General features: G+C 42.1%; 1 protein-coding gene across 2 annotated transcripts; it reads left to right on the top strand.

The window, feature by feature from the left end:
- Window positions 1-13070: 13070 nt before the first annotated feature.
- On the top strand, window positions 13071-23109 carry LOC146702340 (uncharacterized). Of its 2 annotated transcripts, none has more exons than XM_085468817.1 (4): window positions 13071-13204; window positions 14663-14754; window positions 17053-17982; window positions 22083-23109. In XM_085468817.1, the coding sequence occupies exons 2-4, from the start codon at window positions 14737-14739 to the stop codon at window positions 22638-22640; spliced, it is 1506 nt and encodes a 501-aa protein (XP_085324943.1). In that variant the 5' UTR covers window positions 13071-13204; window positions 14663-14736; the 3' UTR covers window positions 22641-23109. The 2 variants fall into 2 exon arrangements, with proteins under 2 accessions (XP_085324943.1, XP_085324942.1); XM_085468816.1 differs by having other exon boundaries at window positions 14660-14754.
- Window positions 23110-23815: the final 706 nt, after the last annotated feature.

Below are 23815 nucleotides of genomic sequence, written 5' to 3'. Positions count from 1 at the left end.
GGTGAAACCTCGGTGTAAAGGAGGCGAAAGCCGTGCCTCAGTGACCCCACCCTGGTGTTTTAGAGACAATAATATTTACAATTATAATTATAATATGAATATATATAAATATATATATACTTTTTAGTACTTTGAGTTGAAATACTTTTTAGTATTTTGCAAATACATGTCTCTGTATATAAAAGAAAAGCCTCCTGTAATAAACAAGAAAAAATTTAATACTGAATCTGTTGTGGTGGTTTTATTTTGTGTGCTGTGTGAAAAATGGATATATGTGTGATCCAGGTCCACCACCAGGGGACTAGTAACCCATCTATAGGTAGGTGTACGATTTGGCAGCAAAGGGTCAGCCTACTTCCTGGCGGGTAGGCCACGCCCTCTAATGGCCACGAGCTGTGAGTAACGACGGAAACGGTGAGTTTATGGATGCCAGCAGAGTAAATGAGCTTCCTCTGGTGCTTGCTGGTGTCTGGACACAGCCTTAATGATAGGATGAGGAGCTTGTATATTCAGGAGGTGCTCAGAGTAGAGCTGCCGCTCCTCCACCCCACACAGAGCTGGTGGAGGGGGTTCAGCATCTAACCAAGGTGCCTCCTGGACGCTTCCTAGGTGAGGTGTTTTTGGCAAGCCATACTGGAAGGAGACCCCAGGGTAGACCAAGGACACGCTGGAGAGATCAGGAAATCACATGATAGGGTGGGGCTAGGTTTCACAATGAGCTCACTCGAAACCCTGGCTGATTGTGACCCACGCCTGTTTTCACACCTCGGCTCATGTGATTAGGTAGAGAATCTTCAGGGGGTCCTTTTGTCCCTCTTTGGGGGGAAACTCCCACGGGGTTTAAATCTGGGACTCTCCACCATTTGACCTTAGAACTGAAGAAGCTTCTCGGATGAGAGGTGAAACGTCTTCAAGCAACCCAAAGAAGTCCAGACGCTTTTCTTTGCAAGCTCCTTAGACTACGAGGACCTGGATGACTGAGAACCTTCACAGACCTTGGACCTGGAACTACTAAATCTTTAACAACAGCTGCTTTCACTAAAACACAGAAAGCAGAGAAGACTTCAGAGCTGACTCAGTCTATACACAGACTATCAGCACGATAAAAATATAAAGAAAAGAACAGCTTAAACTGGTAGAATACATATTACTGCAGAAGCAGGAAGACACAATGAAAGCCTGTGTTTCGGTCTTATCCTTAAACTAACCAATATAATGTCTTTAGAGTACCTTATATTACTACCAAACACACCTGTCACAGCTGTCGAAGTCTCTGTAGTTGTGGGGTCCTGCAGAAGTTACCACATTTAATGTCAGACACATTAACAGTGTTCATTAAGTATTGGAAGTACTTGCATTACGTGTGCACTGTGGTCACGCCAGCATTGAATCCATCCAAGTTACATGTTTATTAAAATAATCAAATTACAGCATTTATGTTAGACTACTTTTAATTAACTGCTTCAGCCCACTTACAATGAAAAGAAATCTTGTTCATGACCTGTAGCATGTTAACACTATTGGAAGGAAAAATAACTCCAATTTTGAAAACACAACTTTCTTTTTTTTTTTATAAAGCTCTGACTTGTATTATGAGTCTGTGGTCTGGGAGAGAGTCTGTAACAGTAAATAATGACCAATGTTGGGCAATTAATTACATAGTTACTTCTTCAAAAAAGTTACTGAGTTATGCAAACTAAGTGTTTTGCAGCTGTTTACCTAAAAATGCAGCCAAGGCGTTTTTTTAAATAAACATTTCAAACTATTTACAGAAAAATCAGCTGTTCTGCATCAAATCTGATGCCACACAAATTATTTGTGTCACTCCAAAAATAATTTCTGTCCACTATGAGATGAAGGAGAACAACAGCCTGATACCTGCAGGCCTGACAGCAGCAGATGTGTCACTGCTGTAACACCTGTAACACTCAGCAGTCGCCTCATTGTTCTGACACACACAACAACACTACTGACTACACTACACACTAACTACACACTAACTACACAAGATTTGCGCTAAACGTAGCAAATCTCTCACATCTCAAACACGTCGTCACTCCTAAAACTTCCCCCTCCCTAAACATTTAAATGCCATGTTGCCATGTCATTTTTTGATTGGTCCACATGGTACATTTTTTGCGCATTTGCGCACACGCACACGCACAGCTTAGAGGGAACATTGGTGGGGACTGAGTTGCTTTTGGAGCTAGCCCTGAAGAGGACACCAGGGAGCTTCATGTTTCAGCCCTGGAGGCTGATGCTGAGTGGAGGAGGCATTACCAACTTCAGTTCACTATGTAATGAGCTAAAGTCAGTAGAGACAGAGTCAGGTATACAGAAGGCCGCACAGCCTCTCAACATCAAGGTTTTAATTGTTGGTAATGTTACTCTGTCTTCATTTTCCTAAAATAACGTCACCTCCACATTGTTTGTGAGCAGATGAGTGGAGCATCCCGGCTTCATTTCCAGGTTGGACAGACGGGTGGGCGGACGTGCAGGTTTATGGCGTCGGGTAGCTCTCCGTCCTCACAGCGGACTGTTTTTGCACACTACTGTGTGCATCCGTCTCCCTGCGCTTCCTCCCTCCATGTCGGCTTTGGCGCCAGTTCGCCTCTGCACGTCATGCCTGCTTACGCTGCCCACTTTTGTCATGAAGCTGAACTCGTGATCTAATGCTGTGTGTGTGTGTCAGAGCAGATTGAGGATGACACTTGAAGCTGCTGTTGGAAACCCGTCTGCTGTGTTACCCTCTGCCTCTTTGTGGCCCTCCTGTTTCACCTCCCTCGTGATGACCCTGCTTCAACAGTGTTATGAGGTATTGTTTCATTCAGGAGCCTTAGACCACCGCACAAAGGTGGATTAATCTGCAGGGGAAAACAGTTCCCAGGAGAGTGCCTACTTCCAAGTGTTTTAGGAAATTACAAAAAAACACAGATGTTTTGCACCAAAGGGCAGGGAGCTGGGAGTTATAGACACAAGTAATGAGACATGCATTCACAACTGATTTAGGTCTTTTCATGTCCTTTTTTAAGCTGAGTTTTAGCGAGATTTCCTCTCTTTGTCAACAGTGGTGCTTTCATCTCTGTCTGGTTTGATTTGAAGCTTTGTTTTTATAAGATATGACAGTTTCTGGCATTCTACGGGCTAAGGGCTCCGGCTAACAGTTACACATCCTGGGTCCTCTCTGGATCCAAGGACACACTGGAGAGATTACGTCTCTCAGCTGGCTCGGGAATGCCTCGATATGCCCCGGGGCAGCTGAGAACGCTGGCCCAGCAACCACACGAACCCCAATGTGCAGCAGAGGATGAATGCATGGATCATGTTTAAGCTACTAACATGTATCTGCATGTAAATCCTCTGATGTGGGCACAATTTTCATTTTGGAACAATTTTTCAACCAAAACCAGACACAAAGCGATCAGGTGTCAGTTATTCAAGGTCAGAGTATTTGCTGGGTTTAGCCGTCATGCTGTGAGCGGTTTGACTGAGGAGCCGGCGCACTCGTGAACAAAGCTTCTCTGTCTTTTTGAAAGGCTGAAACTTCTGTTTAAAGCCCACCAGCAGCTTTTCCACTCACTGAGTTGTTGTTTGATGACATAGATGACTGCGTTTAAATTGTTTGCTTCATCCGGTCTAAAACACGAAGACGTTCTGATTTCAGTGAAATGAACCTGCAGGAACGTCCTCGCGTGTCAGAGGCTGGAAACTGCTGTTGGTTAAATAGCTTAAACAGTTCTCATTTACCTTCTGTCACTTAATAGACTTGCTTCAGCTCCGCCAATGCCCTCAAGCACACGTGAATACAGACTGAACTCAGTGAACTGCCTTGTTGTTGCCCTTGAGCAAGGCACTGAACTGAGAGAGAGAAATAAAAAGCGTGTGTGCTGACTTGTTTACGTAGTTACATAACCTCATCTCTAGCCCTGAAACGCAGAGAGGGTGCCAGAGTTCCTCAGCATATGTTAAAAGGAGCTTCCCCATCTGTCTGCCTGCCAAAAAGCTCCAATCTTAAAGGAACAGTTCGCTTTAAACGTCGTACGTTTCTGACCACCTTTAAGAATAGTTCTTCTCAATAAAGCCCTCCTTATGTTGTTTATATTTGTTGTTAAATCATCAGCAGCTACTTCTCATTTCATAATATGAACCCACTACCCAGTTAATGTATGGCATCTGAATACCCACCAGAACAGCACCCTCTACCAGCTGTGAGTAAAACAGCTATTTGATGCCTGAGATCCTCAATCCGGCTTTAAGTTAGTGAGGAGGGACCATCCCGGGGCTCCGGTTCATTCTTACTATCTTTTCAATTCATGACGTGATGTCCAAACACAGTTTTCCAACGATGTAATTACTGGAAAAGTAACTCCAACAACATATGTAATAGAACAGAATAGCCCTGGGTGCTCCACATCAACTGTGTGGAATGAAATATAAATAGTAGAAAGCAGGAATAATAACAAAGAGGAGAAATATGCACAAAATAAGAGAAAGGCGCAGATTAGAGGACAGGTTAAAAATATTAACCTGAGGCACCGACCGGAGGGCAATAGGTCAAACATGTGATGGGCCTGGCTTACCTGAGGCAGAAGGATCTGGCGATGGCCTCCAGGGGTGGCAGAGGGCAGCCAGTGATTTTTTGGGTGCTGTTAATTACGGTCTGTGCAGCCTTCCTGTGGCCCCTGCCTACCAAACACCGGGCAGCAGGAGATGACGCGCTCCACTGAGGAGCGACAGAGGGCCAGCAGCAGCTTCTGCTCCAGGTTATTCTTCTTTAGGACACAGAGGCGCTCCCTCACTAGGGCGATGGTGTTGTGGGTCCAGGCGAGATTAGTGGAGATCAGGAAGACAATAAAAAAGCATAAAAAACACAAATATGAACGTTAGTTGGGATCTCCGTGCCGCTGCACCCAAATCTACCTCTGGAGGGTGTGTGACAGCAGGAATACAGGAATAAATGGGTTTTTTTTTAGCTGATTCTTTTCTGTATATTAACTTTGGTATATTTAATGAAACCACACAAAGGTTACCTTCAAACTATAGTACTTTTTCCAACAGCTCCTGTTTCTCAGGTGGATTTATAACTCTTCTTCTATATGAAGAGTTTGAAGCCTTAAAACAAAGTCAAACATGAGCGATTTGATTTGGATCAAAAAATAAAGGAAAACAAACTAACAAAAATAAGACTGTGTGAATGATTACTGTTTACAGTGAACTACTCATCCCATAATGCACTGCAAATCCCAGATTCCATATCCAGTGACTTCCAGACGTTATCCTGTTTATTATCACAGCCTTGCACGATATTAGCTTGAACGTGTTTGTGTTTGTGTGTTTCTCCATGGTAACAGCCAATCAACCAATCAGAGAGGTTTCAGTTGTGATTTTTGGATCGTGTGTAGTGTCGCTTCTTCAGTGACACTGCAAAAAACAGACTTGTTGTTAAAATGAGGTCGATGTCGTCGTGTGATGGTTTGCACGTTCACCTAAGGAGCAAAAACTATCAGCTTTGATTCTGGGAGCAGGAAGAGGCACTAATCCCTGTGGCATCAAGAAGGACGCCCAGCACAACAATCTGCCACATCAAACATGTGGGATGAGTCTTTGTCAATCATTTTTTACCTTATAAAGTGGTGGTTTCTACAGGAGCATCACAGCTCATACTGGCTCGTACTCAAACCTCCAGAGATCATGAATGACATTTTGACTTCCAGAGTCTCTGTGTTGAGCTTGTATATTGTGGCGGAGGTGTGGTCCCTGGCTCAGCTGCAGGGAAGGGGTGGTGCCAGGCAGGTGAGTGGACAGGTGGTGGTGATGGCACAAACAAGCTCTGTACTGCTTTTAGTGACGCGAGCAGTAAGGAGGGAAGGTTCTTCCATCAGACAGTTTGCACAACGCTGAGAGAGAGAGAGCGGTCAGAAGTGTGTGCCAACCCAAAAGGGACATTGCTGTGGGTCGATAATAAAGCGTGTGTGTGTGTGTGTGTGTGTGTATACAGGCCCTCGAAGTGGGTTCAGACTGCTTCTTTGTACACGTTGTTTCTCCACGAGTGCAGGACACTATTCATAAAAAATTCAAACTTGATTTTTGTTCACAGCGATTTCTGAGATATGTCATACTTTCTATGGCTGATTCTCTTCAGAAGGAATCGTGGCTGCAGGTAGCACGCAGATTAAAAGGAGATCTTCCCTTTGTGGCACATTGAAGTTTTACCCAGAAAGCATGTTTTAAAGTTTTCCTCTGTGCATTTTCAAAAACAGAAACATTCCAGGTATCATGTTCGTTTCTGTCCGTCCACATCATAAGCGTTACGTTGGTGCTCTTTTCCAAAGGTTTTTCTTTCTAAAAATGTTCAAATTACAGAAAACTTAAAATATTAACATGTAATGAAACTGGTTACCCAGCGATGAGCACACCTTACACTGCGCAAGGTCAGTCTCTCCTGTGGGATTGTGGGTGTTTTCCTTCCCTGTGGTGCATACTGAGGGCGCCCAGAAGAACTGAAGGCCAAAGATGAGCAGAAGATGCTTTGATGACAAAAAGCTGCTTTAACTGCAGGGACGTGTTTCCATTTTGTCCCCGTAATGTAAATCGATGTATGAATGAAGACGTGGTTTAAGACGGAAGTCTCTGGAAAGTTTTACTGTAAGTCAAAGATGTCAGCCAAATGTTTGCTCCTGCATCAATATGAGTGTGTTCATTAGGGAATCGCAAATTTAGTGTATCAGTAATTATTCATCACTAAGTGAATAATAGCAGATATGGGTTTTATAGTTTACTGCAACCAATCGATGCAAACGACATTATAACAGATTCATTTAGAGGAGCACTTTGCCATCTTTCAGCCTGATAGAAACGCAGGGGTTTCATTCCCCTCTGCTGATTTTCATAATCTACAAAAACTGAATCTTTTTTTAAACTGAAAATTATTTTCTTTTTGTCATTAAAAATGAACAATAATGGAGAAAATAATTAGCCAATTCCAGCAGACCTTCAGTGGTGAAGAACTGTCGGCTTCTCGTCTTTTCTCACATCTAAATGTGACATCAAACTGAAAGACGTGCAAATGTCTGAGAAGCGATTTCTCCGTCTAATGGATGTCCCAGTAATGACATCTAAACTAAATAAGTGCCTGGAGGTGTTTTAAAGATGACATAAGCCTGTTGTGCAAGTTCTCAAAGTGAAAAAAAGGATTTGGGGTCATGAGAGTAATAACGACATGTTTTTCTTCTTTTCTTGTCTGTTAGTGTAATAAATGTGGTGAATATAGGGATTGAACCAGCTAAGATAATTCTTCCTGCATTTTCCCGCACAGCAACATCCTTGCTGTTGGTCCAGCCAGAACATGGCAAAGCTTAACTAAGGTGAACTCTGAATCTGCACTTGAACATCGCACCAAAACACACCTAAATTTGTGTCGTCGGTGGACTTGAAAATGGCACATTTCAGTTTTGATGCTGTAAAACAAAGACAGGGAGCTGTAAGAAGCTGCTGAGCTCCACAGAGCAGCTCACGGGTCTCCATATTTAACACTAGAAGCATCATCTTTGACATTAGCGTCACTTTTAAACTCTATTAACGGAAAATCATATTTAGTTTTTTTTTTCTACAGCCATTTTCTCTTCTTCATCGTTGTTCACTGTGACTTTGCCTCTCTGCACTTGTTAGGATCAAAGCGCGACACCAGGCAAACACACTGCGTTATGAATACACACACACGCGCACACTCAGTATATGCAGGACAGTTGCCGATGCAGCATGAAGGAGCCAATCCTGTGATGTCATACGCTTCTTAGTCGTAAAACACACAAAGAGAGTGTGCGGCGCCGTATACTCTGTGGAAGGAAACGTCCTTTAACCCTCCAACTGTCATCTTGCCCTCCCCCCCACTCCCCTCCTCTGTCCTTCACATCTTTTGTAATAAGTGTTGGGGGTCCCACGGGAGACATGCAGTGTGTGTCCTCCATTGGCATGGCAGCGAGGTGTTGATGAGGTCCCGCGATGGCAGACGGGGGGAAGAGTGTGTTCCCCGACCTCAGTCTCCTGAGGGGTATCTCTCTCTCTCTCTCACACACACACACACACACACACACACACACACACACACACACACACACACACACACACACACACACACTCACTCTCTCTCTCTATTTAAAGCTGAACTCATTGATTTATCATTCAGCTGTAATTTGGTTTTATTTTTGAAGCTTTATTTGTACCTCATGTTGAAGAGCCAACAATTCGTGCAGATTGTCTAAATAATAACCACATTTTTTTTGTTACAATGTCAGAACAAACATCAGCACATGCCAGAGCTCTTGCTACATGACAGGATTATGGTGCAACCTTCCACAAGGCAGGAAATCTAAAGTGTCCCCGGAGACCGTGGGAGTGTCCTGTGTGGACCTCGATGCTGTGCACTTGGTTTGTTTTTGTTGTTTTACTTGCTTTTTAGGATTAGCAAAGGATTCTGCTTTGTTCTGTCTCACAGTGAAAAGTGTCAGGTTGGGTGTGACATCTCCTTCACACTGATATCAAAGCCTGGATCATGACAGTCAACCACAAAAGCACACATTTAGGGTAACAGAGACATGCGTGAACTTCACTATTATTTGATGCATCGGGACTGAGAACAGCACAAAATTCAAATAAACATGATGAAGAAAGCATCTGCATTCAGCAGATGCTGTAAAGACAGCTGTAATATATCTCTGAGAAGCACAACTGGGGCAAAAATACAGTACAATGAACAACAGCAGTGATCGACCAAGCTACAGCAAGCCTGTGAAAAACCTGGTGGGAAAAACACACAGAGACAGAAAGCTCTGAGAACAGCATGATTCCCAGAGGGACTGAAAGGTAACAAGTATGTTTCCTTCTTAGAAAAATGGTTACCATTGATACCAGATCAGCTGGATCCCTGGATACCCCCGGAGATCAGAGAGTGCACCACATGCCTGGAAGGAAACCTCAAGAGGATCTTGTCACTGAATCCCTCAGCTACAAGAACACCGTCCAGGTGTTTGTTGCTATGTGGAAAACAAGGAAGGTTGTAAACAGCAACTCATGAACCATTTGTGTCTTTGACGGGAGCTCAAATGTGGCTACAACCAGACTGTCTAATACAGTCGGTCCCACATTTATTTAAAAAAAAAAAAAAGTCTTCTGCTGCTGCCGCCCAAAGTTTAATGAGAAATCAAACTGAGCTTTCCTTCTTTATTTGTGTTTTCTCCTTGCTGAGGTCGATTCTCCACTGCCAGCTTTCCTCCTGCAGTGCAGCAGTGCCACTGCAAATATTTAAGAATGAGTGAAATATGATTCGTGTACAATGAAAGATATATCAGGACATCGTCAGCATAGAAGTAGATGACAATATTATGTTTTCTTAAATATAGACGAAAGCGGATCTATACAGAATTGAGCCACAAGTTAAGCTAACAGTGTTAGAAGAATGGTTACCAATGCTGGCAGATAAATGACCTGTTAGGTAAGATTTCATCCAGTTAAGGCAGAACCACAAACACCCGTACATTTCTCAAATTGAATTCAAGGGAATGATGTCTGATTTAAATGAGTTGGCTTTAAATTATCAAGGACACCAAGGCTGAAAGTGAAACAGGCTCAAAGTGCAACACTGAAGGTAGATAAAGTGGGTGGATCATTATTGAATAATGTCAAATTTACACAGTGCAGCCCGCCTACATTTCTCCTCGAGAAGTTAATTTCATTAAAAATACTTTGGTTATTTAAGCTCAAAATTGCTTTATGAAGCAGAGGCAAACCCGGCTTTATGAAGCGCATCAGTAAAGCAACATTTGGGGAAATTCACCTGTGCAGCACTGAAGCCCAGATATGGATAGTCTGGCTACAGCAGATACTGTGGCTCTGTGCAAACATTTCTCCTGTAAAGATCATTAAAACAAACGATGTTTTGGGACCTTTTCAGGTCTTTGGAGACCTGATGGTGCCAAACATGCTCATCTCAGAATCATAGCAGCTTCCCATTTGCTACATCCAATTTGTTTTGATGATTTTTATATTTCACAACTCTGAACACCTTTTACCATCCAAAGACCCCGTTGAATCAGAAGATCAATCCCTGTCACGTGTTTCACGGTCCAGGTGTAAAACAATGAGGGGCAGAGCTGTCACTATCAGATCAGCTTCGTCATCACAACAAGACAGAGCTGATGTGTGCTGCCCAGTCAGAGACAGACGGCCTACTTCCCCCTCTCCAAAGAAAAGCAAACCATAGAGGACAGAAGAGAAAGGAAAAGATGAAAAGAAAGAAAGAACGAAAGAGAGAAAGAGTTGAATGTCAAGCCCACACTAATTGTTTCTATTTTAAAGAACTGAGCTGCTTTCAGACTGATTTAAGGAAGTTGGTGCAAAAGTGACCTAAAAACAAAGCAAGGAGCCAGCTGACGCTCACTGATAACACGCACAGACAGAGAGAGAGAGATCGTACACACAGACGCACACTCACACACTTACAGACACACAGACACAACGATAACATTCACACACATATCGTGATGTAATTAAATGTAAATTCTGATTGTCTTTTGCATCAGTCGACCCGTCCTGATCTTCAGAAAATTATCAGCTTCAATAAACACGCAGATAATAAAGGAAAGGGAAAGAAAGGAAGGAGGAGAAAGGAAAAAAGCTGAAGAAAAGGAGAGAGACGAGGAGGCAGAACAGTGAAAGGCAAAAAGGAAAAAGAAAAAAAGGTGCTTTTGTTTGCAAAAAGCTGCAGCTGTATCGGCCTTTCTGCAGATTTACACTGCCTCCTGCAGGAGGACAAAGACACTGCAGGACTGACACCAACAAAAAGTGGAATAATAAAGAAATATTTTATAAATGAAATTAAAATAAGAACATCTGAACCACTTACACTCAGTGTAGACTAGAGTATATGTTGAAACGCAGCTGACCCTTAAACTTCTAAAAAAAAAATGTTACCAAGAGGACTAAAACACAAAGAGTGAATCTGACTTCAAGTTTTCAAACATGCAGAGATCCTGTGGCAAATGAGAGGGACTGTTTATTCATGCTAAGCCCGAAGGTTCCCTCTGCTTATATGTAAAACACAGCTTTCTTATATTATATTATATTATAAAATTATTTGTTATTATAAATAAATATTATATAATATTATAAAAAAATATTAGAACCTGAATTTTTCTGAAGTGTAAACATAAAACCATAAAAGAAAGGTGGAGATAAAGGAGACCGCTCTGCTGCCCATAAAGCTTACTTTAGGTTCCTCTTCAGTCACTTTCTCTTCTGGAGTTTGTTAAAAGAAACAACAGAGGAGGAGAGTTAATAAATGAGCTTGATATTCCTTCCATGGGGCCACACTGCCACTTGCTGGACGGTAGAGGAACTGCAAGAGGAGAGGACACTACAAAACTGCCGGACTGAATGCATTGCTGATCACTGCTTCACATTAAGAAATCATTTTAAGAACCTGATATTTGAAAAACAATAATTTGGTGTCATCTAACCTTTTTATGAAAACACAGTACAGTAATATGGATGGATTTATGGCTCAATTTAATCTAAGCTGATGGTCCACTCACAGGTCGGCACCTCTCATCAGTCTGTCCCCAGTCCTGCTCAATACATGTTGTTTAGATGCGCGTGAGAAAAAAAAACTGAGCTTTTATCAGCTTCAGAGGGCGATTGTGGCTCAAGAGTTGGGAGTTCGCCTTGTAATCGGAAGGTTGCCGGTTCGAGCCCCGGCTTGGACAGTCTCGGTCGTTGTGTCCTTGGGCAAGACACTTCACCCGTTGCCTGCTGGTGGTGGTCAGAGGGCCCGGTGGCGCCAGTGTCCGGCAGCCTCACCTCTGTCAGTGCGCCCCAGGGTGGCTGTGGCTACAATGTAGCTGCCATCACCAGTGTGTGAATGTGTGCGTGAATGGGTGGATGACTGGATATGTAAAGCGCTTTGGGGTCCTTAGGGACTAGTAAAGCGCTATATAAATACAGGCCATTTACCATTTCTTTGTCTCTAGTAATGATTGAGGGAAACCAAACACAAAATACATCCAGCTTTTATTAGTTTTTATAGAGCTGATCTAACGTCACGCCAGAACTGGCTAATAAGGATTTTAACTTGGCAACCGGGACATCTCTGTCTGTAGAAGAGGTACAATAAATAGCAAAGTGTTCATTGCCTCCAGGACTGATCAATAAAAATATATTCAATATTTTTGGCAGACACACTGCAGTGAAGGAAGCCAGAGGAGAATCTTTAATGTAAATCAGTACTACACCACCTGTCATAGCGGTCCACAGTTAGGGCCAAAATCTGAGATCGGTTCAGTCCAAGATAGAAATGTCTGGGCAGCATTCATGCTCCGTTATGTGCAGGTAGTCTAGTTTTGTGATGCTTTGTTTTTCAAATCATTCAGTGTGTGAGCTTAGTCTGGTTCTTGGAGAGATGTCACTGTTTCTGTTATCTGTGATCAGTGTGACCAAATCAGGCTCTAATCCTGATGTCATCAGAAGACAGACATATCTGTGAAGGACTGAGGTTTATTGCCTTCAACATTTCTGAGCCTTGACAGTTTGGGTCCATCTGCTGAAAAAGAAAATGAAGTTTGTCTATGTCTATGAAACTGAATCAGAGAGAACAACATCAATACAGCCATGGATCCTCTCTGACATCACAGCAGGCTTTACTGACAAGAAGACCAAGGATAGCGTGTCTGTTTGCAAACAGTTATACAAATGCATGAAAGAGTCCAGTGAATCAAATCGGAGGATCATTTATTGTAGCAGAGAAAAGGCCACAAATGATCTCCGGTGTCAGGGTTTAGAAATCCAGAGCTTAATGATGCAGAAACTGAAGGGAAACAGCGAGGGGAAGAAGTTGTTTTTGCAGGATTCACAGGAAAACATGAGAGCTGAGTCTCGTGAGTAGACACACTGATTAAACAAGTCACCGATCATAACAGAGAAGCTCGGCAGCAAACTGTGATCCATGCTGTGAATCCACCGAGCATTTTCTGACGCTGGAGGAAGCAAACTTATTCAAAATCGACGTTCAATATGGAGTCGTATTTCAGTTCCTCCACACCAGCAGGTGGCGGTAAACCACCTATTGATATTTGTCAACGCCAGAAAACAGGAGGAACGAGCGGTCCGGCTTCATCCAGCAGGAGTTTTCTCTCGTTTTGTGGCTCATCTAAAGGTAAGCACCGACCTAAATTTAGCCTGAGCTCAGTTAATCCCGAGTTTAGCTCCTGAAGAGGTCTTCTGCTGCTCTCCTCGGTGCTGCCGCTGTTCTGCATTATCTGCTGATGGTCAGACTGACGTGTGGGAGGTGCCCACAAAGCAGAACAATACAAATAATAATTAAAGAAAACACCGAATATTTCGTCTTTAAAATGCATTTCTTTGCTTTTCGTTTTTAACGCCACACAACAGTCCGCCGTCGCGCTGTTTTTCTCAGAAAAGTCTCTTTCGAGCCGCAAAGCTACAGCCCGATGTAGGTGTCCGCGCAGATGCCTGTTTAGAAATTAGCCAGTGTCCATAAACTGGTCGGTTCTTCCCAGTATTCTTGTTCTTCCCACACACGCGTTTATCATTTGACGATGGTCAGCTCCGCACCTAAAGAGACAGAACCCGGGGCCTGCTATCTGCACAGACCAGCTGGAGGTTTAAGAGGAGCTTGGTTACACTACTGTAGTGCCAAAAAGCGATTTCCAATGTTTCTGTGTGTTTTTATGTGCAATATCTTTACCTATGTTGTTAAATAGACTTCAGTGAACAGGGTTTACAAAGGGGTTCTATATAAATTTTTAAAATGACCTGTTTTTCAAGTATCTTTATAACTCTTTGTTGTTGTACTTGCATATCATTTATGAGGGATACATTTAGCATATGTTTCACATATGTCACATAACACACATAAGTAGTTATTGATAGCAGTTTAAATACAAGCAATCAGTTTTTGGCAAATACCGGAAATCAGAGTTTGGCAGACGATCATTTTTTGGCACAACGCAGCAACCGAGCACAAGCGGCAGGAGAGACGAGACAAAATAGAATACGTAACAGTGGTACAGAAACACACTTCTGTGCCCTTTTCCCCTCTGTAACCGTGGTGGAATACAATCATTTTAAAAACCGAGGCACACCTGTGCTCAGGCTGAAGGTGGAGGGTGTTGGTTCCCCAGCCCTGCACTTTGGGGTCTGTTAGTCAGAAAGTGAAGCATCCAGTTGCTGGTCAGTATAGAGTTGATTGATGGTCAGCTTAGAGGAGAAGGTGGTATTCTAATGAGCTGTAATGAACAAATAGCATTCAGACATAAATGCTTCTTCCTATTTGAGTCCAGTGATGATGAGGGTGGGGTCAAAATGGAGTAACTTTGTGACAAAGTTGGACAGCTTTTGTTCTAAAGGTTTGGAGAGAGTCTGTGTGTGTCTGCATTCACTTTGTTCCTCTAACAGAAAATCAATGTGCAGATGTTGATTCCTGCAGTGACTGTTGTTCTTCATCCTGTAGAAACCATCCTGCAGCTGCTGGAACAAATCACTCCTTTTAATGTTTTCTATTTAGAAGATAATTTTTATTTTCTCTGCTTCTTTTTGTCAGGGATCAAAATGATGTCCTAATCCTTAAAGTTCTGTTTTTGTGTCCCAGCAGGAGAAGAGTCTGACGGAGAAGCCGAGGAACATTTTTAGCCGTTAGGACTGAACTCAGTCGCTACAGAGGAAACAATGAGCTCGACACAAAACGTGAGAAAAATATCTCAGTATATCACAGTACTGTGCGCAAGTCTACAGCCTCATTTCTTCATATTTTGCTTCCAAGCACCCAGACATTCTTGTAGTTTTATTGTGATCTTGAGCATTTTGTGCAATATCTGAAAGCCATGTCCTTAAAACGTAAATTAAAACATAACAGAAAAGTGGTCCAATGCAGACTCCAGTGAGGAAAGCTAGGCGGTCACAAGTCTGCTACAACTATGCATTGTCATTTGAGATAAAGTTCAGCTGGAGGATGATTGAAGAACATTAGAATAGTTCCCAGTTAGATCAGAGCAATATTTTTCCCTGAAATTCTCATCCCTTATTACTAGGGACAGTCCAGTAGAGTCATTTCTTAGTCGACTAAACAAGGAAAAAATATTAGACTGACTAATCTAAAACTAAGAAACATTTAGATATTAAGTTAAATTTAAAAAAGTTTAAAGTCAAAAACTAATGACAAGCCATCGATCACATTCTTCAACAATAAATCCAGCAGTTTAACTGTGCCGCACCTCGCATCATTCATTATGACTATTACACATTATACTCCAGACAGACAACGACATACCGATGTTAGATATGATGTGAAAACACATTACTGCCAAAGATGTTCACGTATCACTAAAACACGACAAACTAATATCCGAAAAATGAATAAACTGAGACTGAAAAGTACAGCGCATTGTGCCACACGTTATGAATGATGGACCTGGTTTCAAAGTTTATGATGACCACTTTGATAAAAATTAAAATCTAAAATAACAAAACGATTAATACTCCTCCAGCTTATCGATTCAAACATGGAACCATTCCCAGGTTGGCCAGTAGGTGGCCTCCTCCCAGATGTGCCCAGCTGGAACACCTTTCAATGTGGAGGAGTCACGGCTCTACTCTGAACTGCTCCTGGATCACTGAACTCACACCCACCTTCTGGATAAAACTCATTTCTGCCGCTTGTATCTGTGATCTCATTCTGATAGTGTTAAAAAAAGGATGAGACTTAGATTAAACAGATTAGATTAAGTAGGGCTGCTCAATTAATCGAATTTTAATCTCGATTACGATCTGGGCTTACGAACTGAGCCGATTATTAGCCCCTCCCTCGTGCTTTACTGTCGCGCTGCTCCGTGTGGCAAATCAAGCGCACCTCTCTGCATTTCGAACACGTGTCACAACAATTAAGAGCAGCGGTCTCCAACCTTTTTTGCGCCACGGACCGGTTTATGCCCGACAATATTTTCATGGACCGGCCTTTAAGGTGTCGCGGATAAATACAACAAAATAAAACTAGTACCGGTACCGAAAAAAGAAGATTTATTCATAACACACGTGAACAGACCCAGGAAAACAGAGTAAACGATAAAATCGATAACAAAATAACGCTGAAAACCGATAAAAACCCTGAAAACCATACATTTCACACCTGAGCCTCAACTCTCGCGGCCCGGTACCAAACGACTCACAGACCGGTACCGGTCCGAGGCCCGGGGGTGGGGGGCCGCTGATTAAGAGGACCCGAGGGAAGCTCGGAAAGCTAAGCAGAAGTTATTTGGAGAGGAGAGTGACTGCCGTTGGTTGAAAAGAGAGGTCAAAAACTTCAGTGGTGTGGAAACATTATGGGTAGGTGGAGTCAGACGTGGGTCAAGTAGACACAGTGTGTAAACTTTGCTACGGTGTCGTAGCTGTACCACAGAGCAACACTGCAAAGTTCACTAAACATAGATGTTTACATTTTTCATTGATTTCTTATATTGCAAACATTTGCACTGTTATCAGTATTTGCACTATTTTATATTATGTTTTGACAATCTTTAAAGTCATTATTCAATACATTGTTATTGTTAAATAAATATCGTCAAATAATCGAGATCTCAATTTCAGTGAAAATAATCGTGATTATCATTTTTGCCATAATCGAGCAGCCCTAAGATTAAGTGACTAATAAGTCTGGTACCGAGTGGTGACGGCAGTCGGTACTCATTGCCCATATTGTAATTAGCATTGCTGCCAAATGCACATTCTTGTTTCAGCATCAGGTGTACAAGGATCTATTATTAGAAACAGTCAGAAGGTTATCTTAGGTTGAATCAGTGACCTTTAACTGGCCGTCAGCATGAAAGGTTGTCTGTTTGTATGTGTTAGCCCTGCAGTAGATTAGTGGCGTTTCCACAATATAACCCTTAATTCTCCACCACAACCCTGTTGTTGATAATTGGCGGATGGATGGATGTTCCATAATTGCGTTTCACTCATTACCTCATTTTGAATCTCTTGTCACTGCAGGACCAACATGGATCAGGAAGTCAGCGCTCTCAGGAGGCCGACAAACCTCACAGAAGAAAGGGAGAGAGAAAATACAGCTGTGATGACTGTGGGAAGTCTTTCATACACATGAGTAGCCTAAAAAGACACCTTGTCTTCCACAGTGACATTAAACCATACAGCTGTGATCAGTGTGGGAAGAGTTTCAACCAGAAAAGCAGCTTGAGCATGCATAAATTCATCCACAGCATTAAACCATACAGGTGCGACGTGTGTGGAAGGTCTTATACTCGATCTGGACATTTAAAAAGTCATCAAGTCATCCACAGTGGAGTGAAACCATTCAAGTGTGACTTGTGTGGAAAGTCTTATACTCAAGCTGGACATTTAAAAAATCACAAAGTCATCCACAGTGGAGTGAAACCATTCAGGTGTGACTTGTGTGGAAAGTCTTTCACTGAGATGAAGAGCCTAAAACGACACGAAGTCTTCCACACCGGAGCTAAACCATTCAGCTGTGATCAGTGTGGGAAGTGTTTCACCCGCAAAGAAGGCTTGGAAAATCACAAGCTCATCCACAGCGGACTTAAACCATACAGCTGTGATCAGTGTGGCAGAGCTTTTACTTGCAGGAAAAATTTATGGATTCATCAAATTACCCACTCTGGAATAAAGCTATACAGCTGTGACGTTTGTGGAAAAACGTTTAGTCATCTGGGGAGCCGAAATAAACATCTGCGCATTCACACCGGGCAGGATGTGTGCTGCTGTGATCTGTGTGGCAAACGCTTTGTTACATACAGCAACTTACAAATCCACAAACTTACCCACACTGAGGAGAGACCTTATAAATGTGAGCTGTGTGATAAGGCTTACAAAGCTCCAAATTCCCTGAAAGTGCACCAGAAGAGTCACACCAGAAAGAGACTGTACAAGTGCAGTTACTGTGACGTAAGTTGTTGGGTTTTTTTAATCTTGTTGTTTTAGGCTGGTTGTTTGGACGACCGCTCAGTAAACTGTATTATGTAATGCATGTAAATGCAGCACTGGGCAATTCGGACATTGTTGTTTTCACAGTCATTATAGAAATCAATGGTCGCTCATTCGTAGTGCTAAAGTTGATATTGCAGTATTTAAGGTTGTGTTGGTTTCAGTATTATTATTTCTGCTCAGGTGTATATGCAATACACATTATTTAAGTATCATGAAATAAAGTTTAGGCCACAGTGTTATTTTAGATAAAGCGCTGCTGATAGGATTGTATGATTGTATGATTTGCAGTGTAATATCAGAACTGTTAAAGTATTTGGACTAATATGTTAGTGTTAGTGTAATATTGTAGTTGTATTAGATTGATATTCATCAGTATTGTTGGATTATTAGTATTATACTATTGTATTACTATTGTAGTAACTGATTGGACTTCAAGTATTTTGGTGGTAGTAAGTAAGTAAAAACTTTATTTATATAGCACCTTTCAAGATAAAAATCACAAAGTGCTTCACAGAAGCTAAAACCTAAAAATAAAAATCAACTAAAAGCAAGTTTAAAAAGATGGGTTTTTAGCTGTTTTTTTAAAAGCGACCACTGAGTCCACAGATCTCAGGCTCAAAGGGAGAGAGTTCCACAATCTGGGGGCCACAGTTCCAAAAGCTTTGTCGCCTTTTGTTTTCAGCCTCGTGTGCTGGACAGCAAGCAAGCCCTGGTCACATGACCTCAGGGACCTGCTGGGAATGTATGGATGCAAAAGTTCACTTATATATGTTGGTGCTTGTCCATGCAGGGCCCTGAAAGTCAAGGTCAAAACCTTAAACTGGATCCTGAATTTAACGGGGAGCCAGTGCAGCTGAATCAGCAGGGGTGTGACATGGGAAAACTTGGAGGACTTGGTCAGAAGCTTTGCAGCAGCATTCTGAACAACTTGCAGACGATCCAAAGAGGCTTTACATAAACAAGTAAACAAAGAATTACAGTAGTCCAGACGAGATGAAACAAATGCATGAATGACAATTTCTAATTCGGAGCGTGATACAATGGGACTCAGCTTAGCAATGTTTCTCAAATGATAAAAACAGGAGCGAACCAAAGATTTTACATGGGCATCCAAAGTCAGAGCTGAGTCAATACTAACACCAAGGCTCCTGGTAGACGGTTTTGCAAATGTAGCAAGTGGACCCAAGTTTTCCATAACACTAGGTACAAAAGTTTTAGGAGCACAAACAAGAACTTCAGTCTTCTCCTCATTTAGTTGAAGAAAGTTTCCAGCCATCCAACATCTAATGGAGTCTATGCACTTGTGCAAAATCTGTAGCTTGGAAACATCATGGGGCTTAAAGGAGATATATACCTGAATATCATCTGCATAGCAGTGATACGAAATGTCCTTAAAAGTGCTCAAAAGTGTTGAAGAGGAAGTAAATACAGTAAGAACAATAAAGGCCCCAAAACTGAACCTTGTGGCACACCATAGGCAAGAAAAGTAGAAGAGGAACTGTACTTAGAGGTAGCCACAGAAAAGGATCGTTCATGCAAATAGGATTCAAACCAGTCCAAAGCAGCCCCTGATATACCCACCCAGTCTCTCAGCCTATCTAGCAGAATATGATGGTCCACAGTATCAAAGGCGGAGGTCAGGTCCAACATCAACAGAACGGAGCATTCTCCTGCATCACATCTCATTAAAATGTCGTTGGAGACTCTAAGAAGTGTAGTTTCAGTAGAGTGAGCTCTACGAAAGCCAGATTTGAATTTATCCAGAATGCTGTATTCATCTAGAACAGCTATAAGCTGCTTAGCCACAACCTTTTCTAAAATCTTAGAAATGAACGGTAATTTTGAAATCGGTCTGTAGCTACTGAGAAGAGAAGCATCAAGCTTAGGTTTTTTTTTAACAGTGGGTGAATAACAGCATTCTTACAGTAAACAGGGACCTGACCAGAAACCAGTGAGGTATTAATAATTGTGAGCACACAGGGACCAATAGACTGAAAGACATTTTTAAACAAAGATCCAGGTAAAATATCAAGAGAGCAGGAGGATGCTTTCATTGAATTAACCAACTTGACCAGCTCAGGTAAGGACACAGGTAAAAATCTTTCTAAAATTACAGGCCTAGCTTGAGTTGGAGCAGACAAGAGAGACACAGAAGGAGAGATACTGTTCCTAGTATTGAAGCACTGGCGTGGCAGGACTGTAAATTACATTAGTACTGTGTTGCAGTGATATTTGGTGGTAGTACGGTACAGTGGTACTGTAGTAGTGTTGTGGTATTATTGTAATATTATGTGCAGGTACTACAGGGAGTGCAGAATTATTAGGCAAGTTGTATTTTTGAGGAATAATGTTATTATTGAACAACAACCATGTTCTCAATGAACCCAAAAAACTCATTAATATCAAAGCTGAATGTTTGTGGAAGTAGTTTTTAGTTTGTTTTTAGTTTTAGCTATTTTAGGGGGATATCTGTGTGTGCAGGTGACTATTACTGTGCATAATTATTAGGCAACTTAACAAAAAACAAATATATACCCATTTAAATAATAATTTTAAATAATTTCCCCCAGGGATCAATAAAGTATTCTGATTCTGATTCTGATTCTGATTTCAATAATTTATTTTTACCAGTGAAACCAATATAACATCTCCACATTCACAAATATACATTTCTGACATTCAAAAACAAAACAAAAACAAATCAGCGACCAATATAGCCACCTTTCTTTGCAAGGACACTCAAAAGCCTGCCATCCATGGATTCTGTCAGTGTTTTGATCTGTTCACCATCAACATTGCGTGCAGCAGCAACCACACCCTCCCAGACACTGTTCAGAGAGGTGTACTGTTTTCCCTCCTTGTAAATCTCACATTTGATGATGGACCACAGGTTCTCAATGGGGTTCAGATCAGGTGAACAAGGAGGCCATGTCATTAGTTTTCTTCTTTTATACCCTTTCTTGCCAGCCACGCTGTGGAGTACTTGGACGCGTGTGATGGAGCATTGTCCTGCATGAAAATCATGTTTTTCTTGAAGGATGCAGACTTCTTCCTGTACCACTGCTTGAAGAAGGTGTCTTCCAGAAACTGGCAGTAGGACTGGGAGTTGAGCTTGACTCCATCCTCAACCCGAAAAGGCCCCACAAGCTCATCTTTGATGATACCAGCCCAAACCAGTACTCCACCTCCACCTTGCTGGCGTCTGAGTGGGACTGGAGCTCTCTGCCCTTTACCAATCCAGCCACGGGCCCATCCATCTGGCCCATCAAGACTCACTCTCATTTCATCAGTCCATAAAACCTTAGAAAAACCAGTCTTGAGATATTTCTTGGCCCAGTCTTGACGTTTCAGCTTGTGTGTCTTGTTCAGTGGTGGTCGTCTTTCAGCCTTTCTTACCTTGGCCATGTCTCTGAGTATTGCACACCTTGTGCTTTTGGGCACTCCAGTGATGTTGCAGCTCTGAAATATGGCCAAACTGGTGGCAAGTGGCATCTTGGCAGCTGCACGCTTGACTTTTCTCAGTTCATGGGCAGTTATTTTGCTCCTTGGTTTTTCCACACGCTTCTTGCGACCCTGTTGACTATTTTGAATGAAACGCTTGATTGTTCGATGATCACGCCTAAGAAGCTTTGCAATTTTGAGACTGCTGCATCCCTCTGCAAGATATCTCACTATTTTTGACTTTTCTGAGCCTGTCAAGTCCTTCTTTTGACCCATTTTGCCAAAGGAAAGGAAGTTGCCTAATAATTATGCACACCTGATATAGGGTGTTGATGTCATTAGACCACACCCCTTCTCATTACAGAGATGCACATCACCTAATATGCTTAATTGGTAGTAGGCTTTCGAGCCTATACAGCTTGGAGTTAGACAACATGCATGAAGAGGATGATGTGGACAAAATACTCATTTGCCTAATAATTCTGCACTCCCTATATAGTATTAAATTAGTGTTGTTACAGTGTTGTGGGACAGAGATGCTTTTCATTTTAGGCGACGTTCAGGATACAAATGTTGAGGGATTCCCTGACTTACACTGTCTTTGTGTCTTTGTTTAGAGGCAGAGCGACACAGATGGATCCAGTTCTCAGCCCTGTTGTCACTGTGGTGCTGTGAAACCGTTTTGTTGTGACCTTTGTGGAAAAGCTTACAAGAAGAAAAAAGGCCTGATATGGCATCAGCGTAGACACACTGGACAAAGACTGAACTACTGCAAACAGTGTGGGAAAGGCTTCCCCACTCCAAGTGCATTAAAGCAACATGAACTCTTCCACAATGGTGTGAGAGAGCACGTTTGTGACCAGTGTGGGTCATCCTTCATCACTACAGGTGACCTTAAAGTGCATAAACGCGTCCACACAGGAGAGAAACCATACAAATGCAGCCACTGTAACAAAAGCTTCTCACACTCAAGTAATCGTAACATTCACGAACGTGCACATGAGGAAGACAACTACATGGTTTATCAGCATGATCTTGCAGAACTGAAATCACTGGATCACAATGACTCTGAAGAGACAGAAAGATCCTCTTCTGGTTTCAGGGTTGGACTTAAAAACCTTGAGATCAGGCTCCACAGAGTTCAGATGGAGTCTCCTGTAAAGAGTGTCAGCTGATGTCACACTTGGATCTGATGAGCTAGCTCTGAACCCTGAATCTTAAATTAAATTTCAGCTGAAAACGGCATATCCAGAAGAACAGAATATACTCAATGATTGAGCATGCATCCAGACACTACTGTCTGTACTTTATTCTATTTCTGTTGCTTGTGGGTCTCAGTGAAGATGTCCACGAATGCCTCATGTTCACCAAACTAACTAATACTAAAACTAAGGATATTTCCTCTGTATTGTTATTGTTATTAAGTGCTCTATGGCAGAGAAGAGGGCTCCACTGAGGGCGGTGAAGGCTTCCCAGAGCGTCGTTGGCAGCAGTGTCCCCGCCACAGCAGACACGCACACCGACTGTTCTTCCTACACTGTAAACATGCTTCTTCTTATACTGTAAATACTCTATGTGGAAGTTGAGTGCAGAGCTCACTCGATGTAAATGCATGTGCTGGAATGACAATAAACACCTTAAACCCATGAATGTGCCTCTGTCTGCTCTGACACTCTTCAGTAAGCAGTGTTTTGCACGAGTGGAACGTTTGATTCCAGCTGGAGACACGAATCCTTTCACGCAGAACAACTTTAGTGTTACACTAATATTTTTTTTCTAAAGATCAATGCTCATAAAAAAACTATATTTAAATAATCAAATTAAGTTTAACCTCCTAAGACCCGAACTCTTCAATGGCATGCATTTTTGATTTCTCTTTAATATTGGGGCTGATTGGAACCCGATGAATGTAAAAACAAAGAATCACCAGATTGACTTTTTTTTTTTACCTGATTTTTGTTTCTAAGAAAAATCAGAGCCACATATGAGGATATTCATTAAAATTTTTTGATAAAAACAGTGGCAGTATGTCCTCGTAAGTGGATATCAGGCCCTTGTAGAGCAAAATTTAGTATTTTGACCCAAAATTTGATGTCCACATATGTGGACAGGAGGGCCTAGGTAGGAGGTTAATGTTCACTGTATTTCGGTTTAGTTCTGTTCCTGCATTGCAGAATGAGCAGCTTCTCACAAACATTTAATCTCACTTCATAGCTGTTCTGTTCAAATGACAGCCTCATTAATGAGGTGACAGCTCACCCGGTGGTTCTCCACTCTTATATGACCTGTACAGTGGACTTTCGGAGAACCCAGTCTGTCCCGTGCACATCAGCCACGATGCAGGACAGGA

Source organism: Copadichromis virginalis, linkage group LG9 (genome assembly GCF_057382275.1).
Source record: "Copadichromis virginalis isolate Kocher_CV1m ecotype Utaka linkage group LG9, C_Virginalis_male_GT1.1, whole genome shotgun sequence".
Lineage (NCBI taxonomy): Eukaryota > Metazoa > Chordata > Actinopteri > Cichliformes > Cichlidae > Copadichromis > Copadichromis virginalis.
The sequence above is the reverse complement of the archived record's forward strand: the minus strand, read 5'-3'. Positions and strand labels throughout refer to the sequence as shown.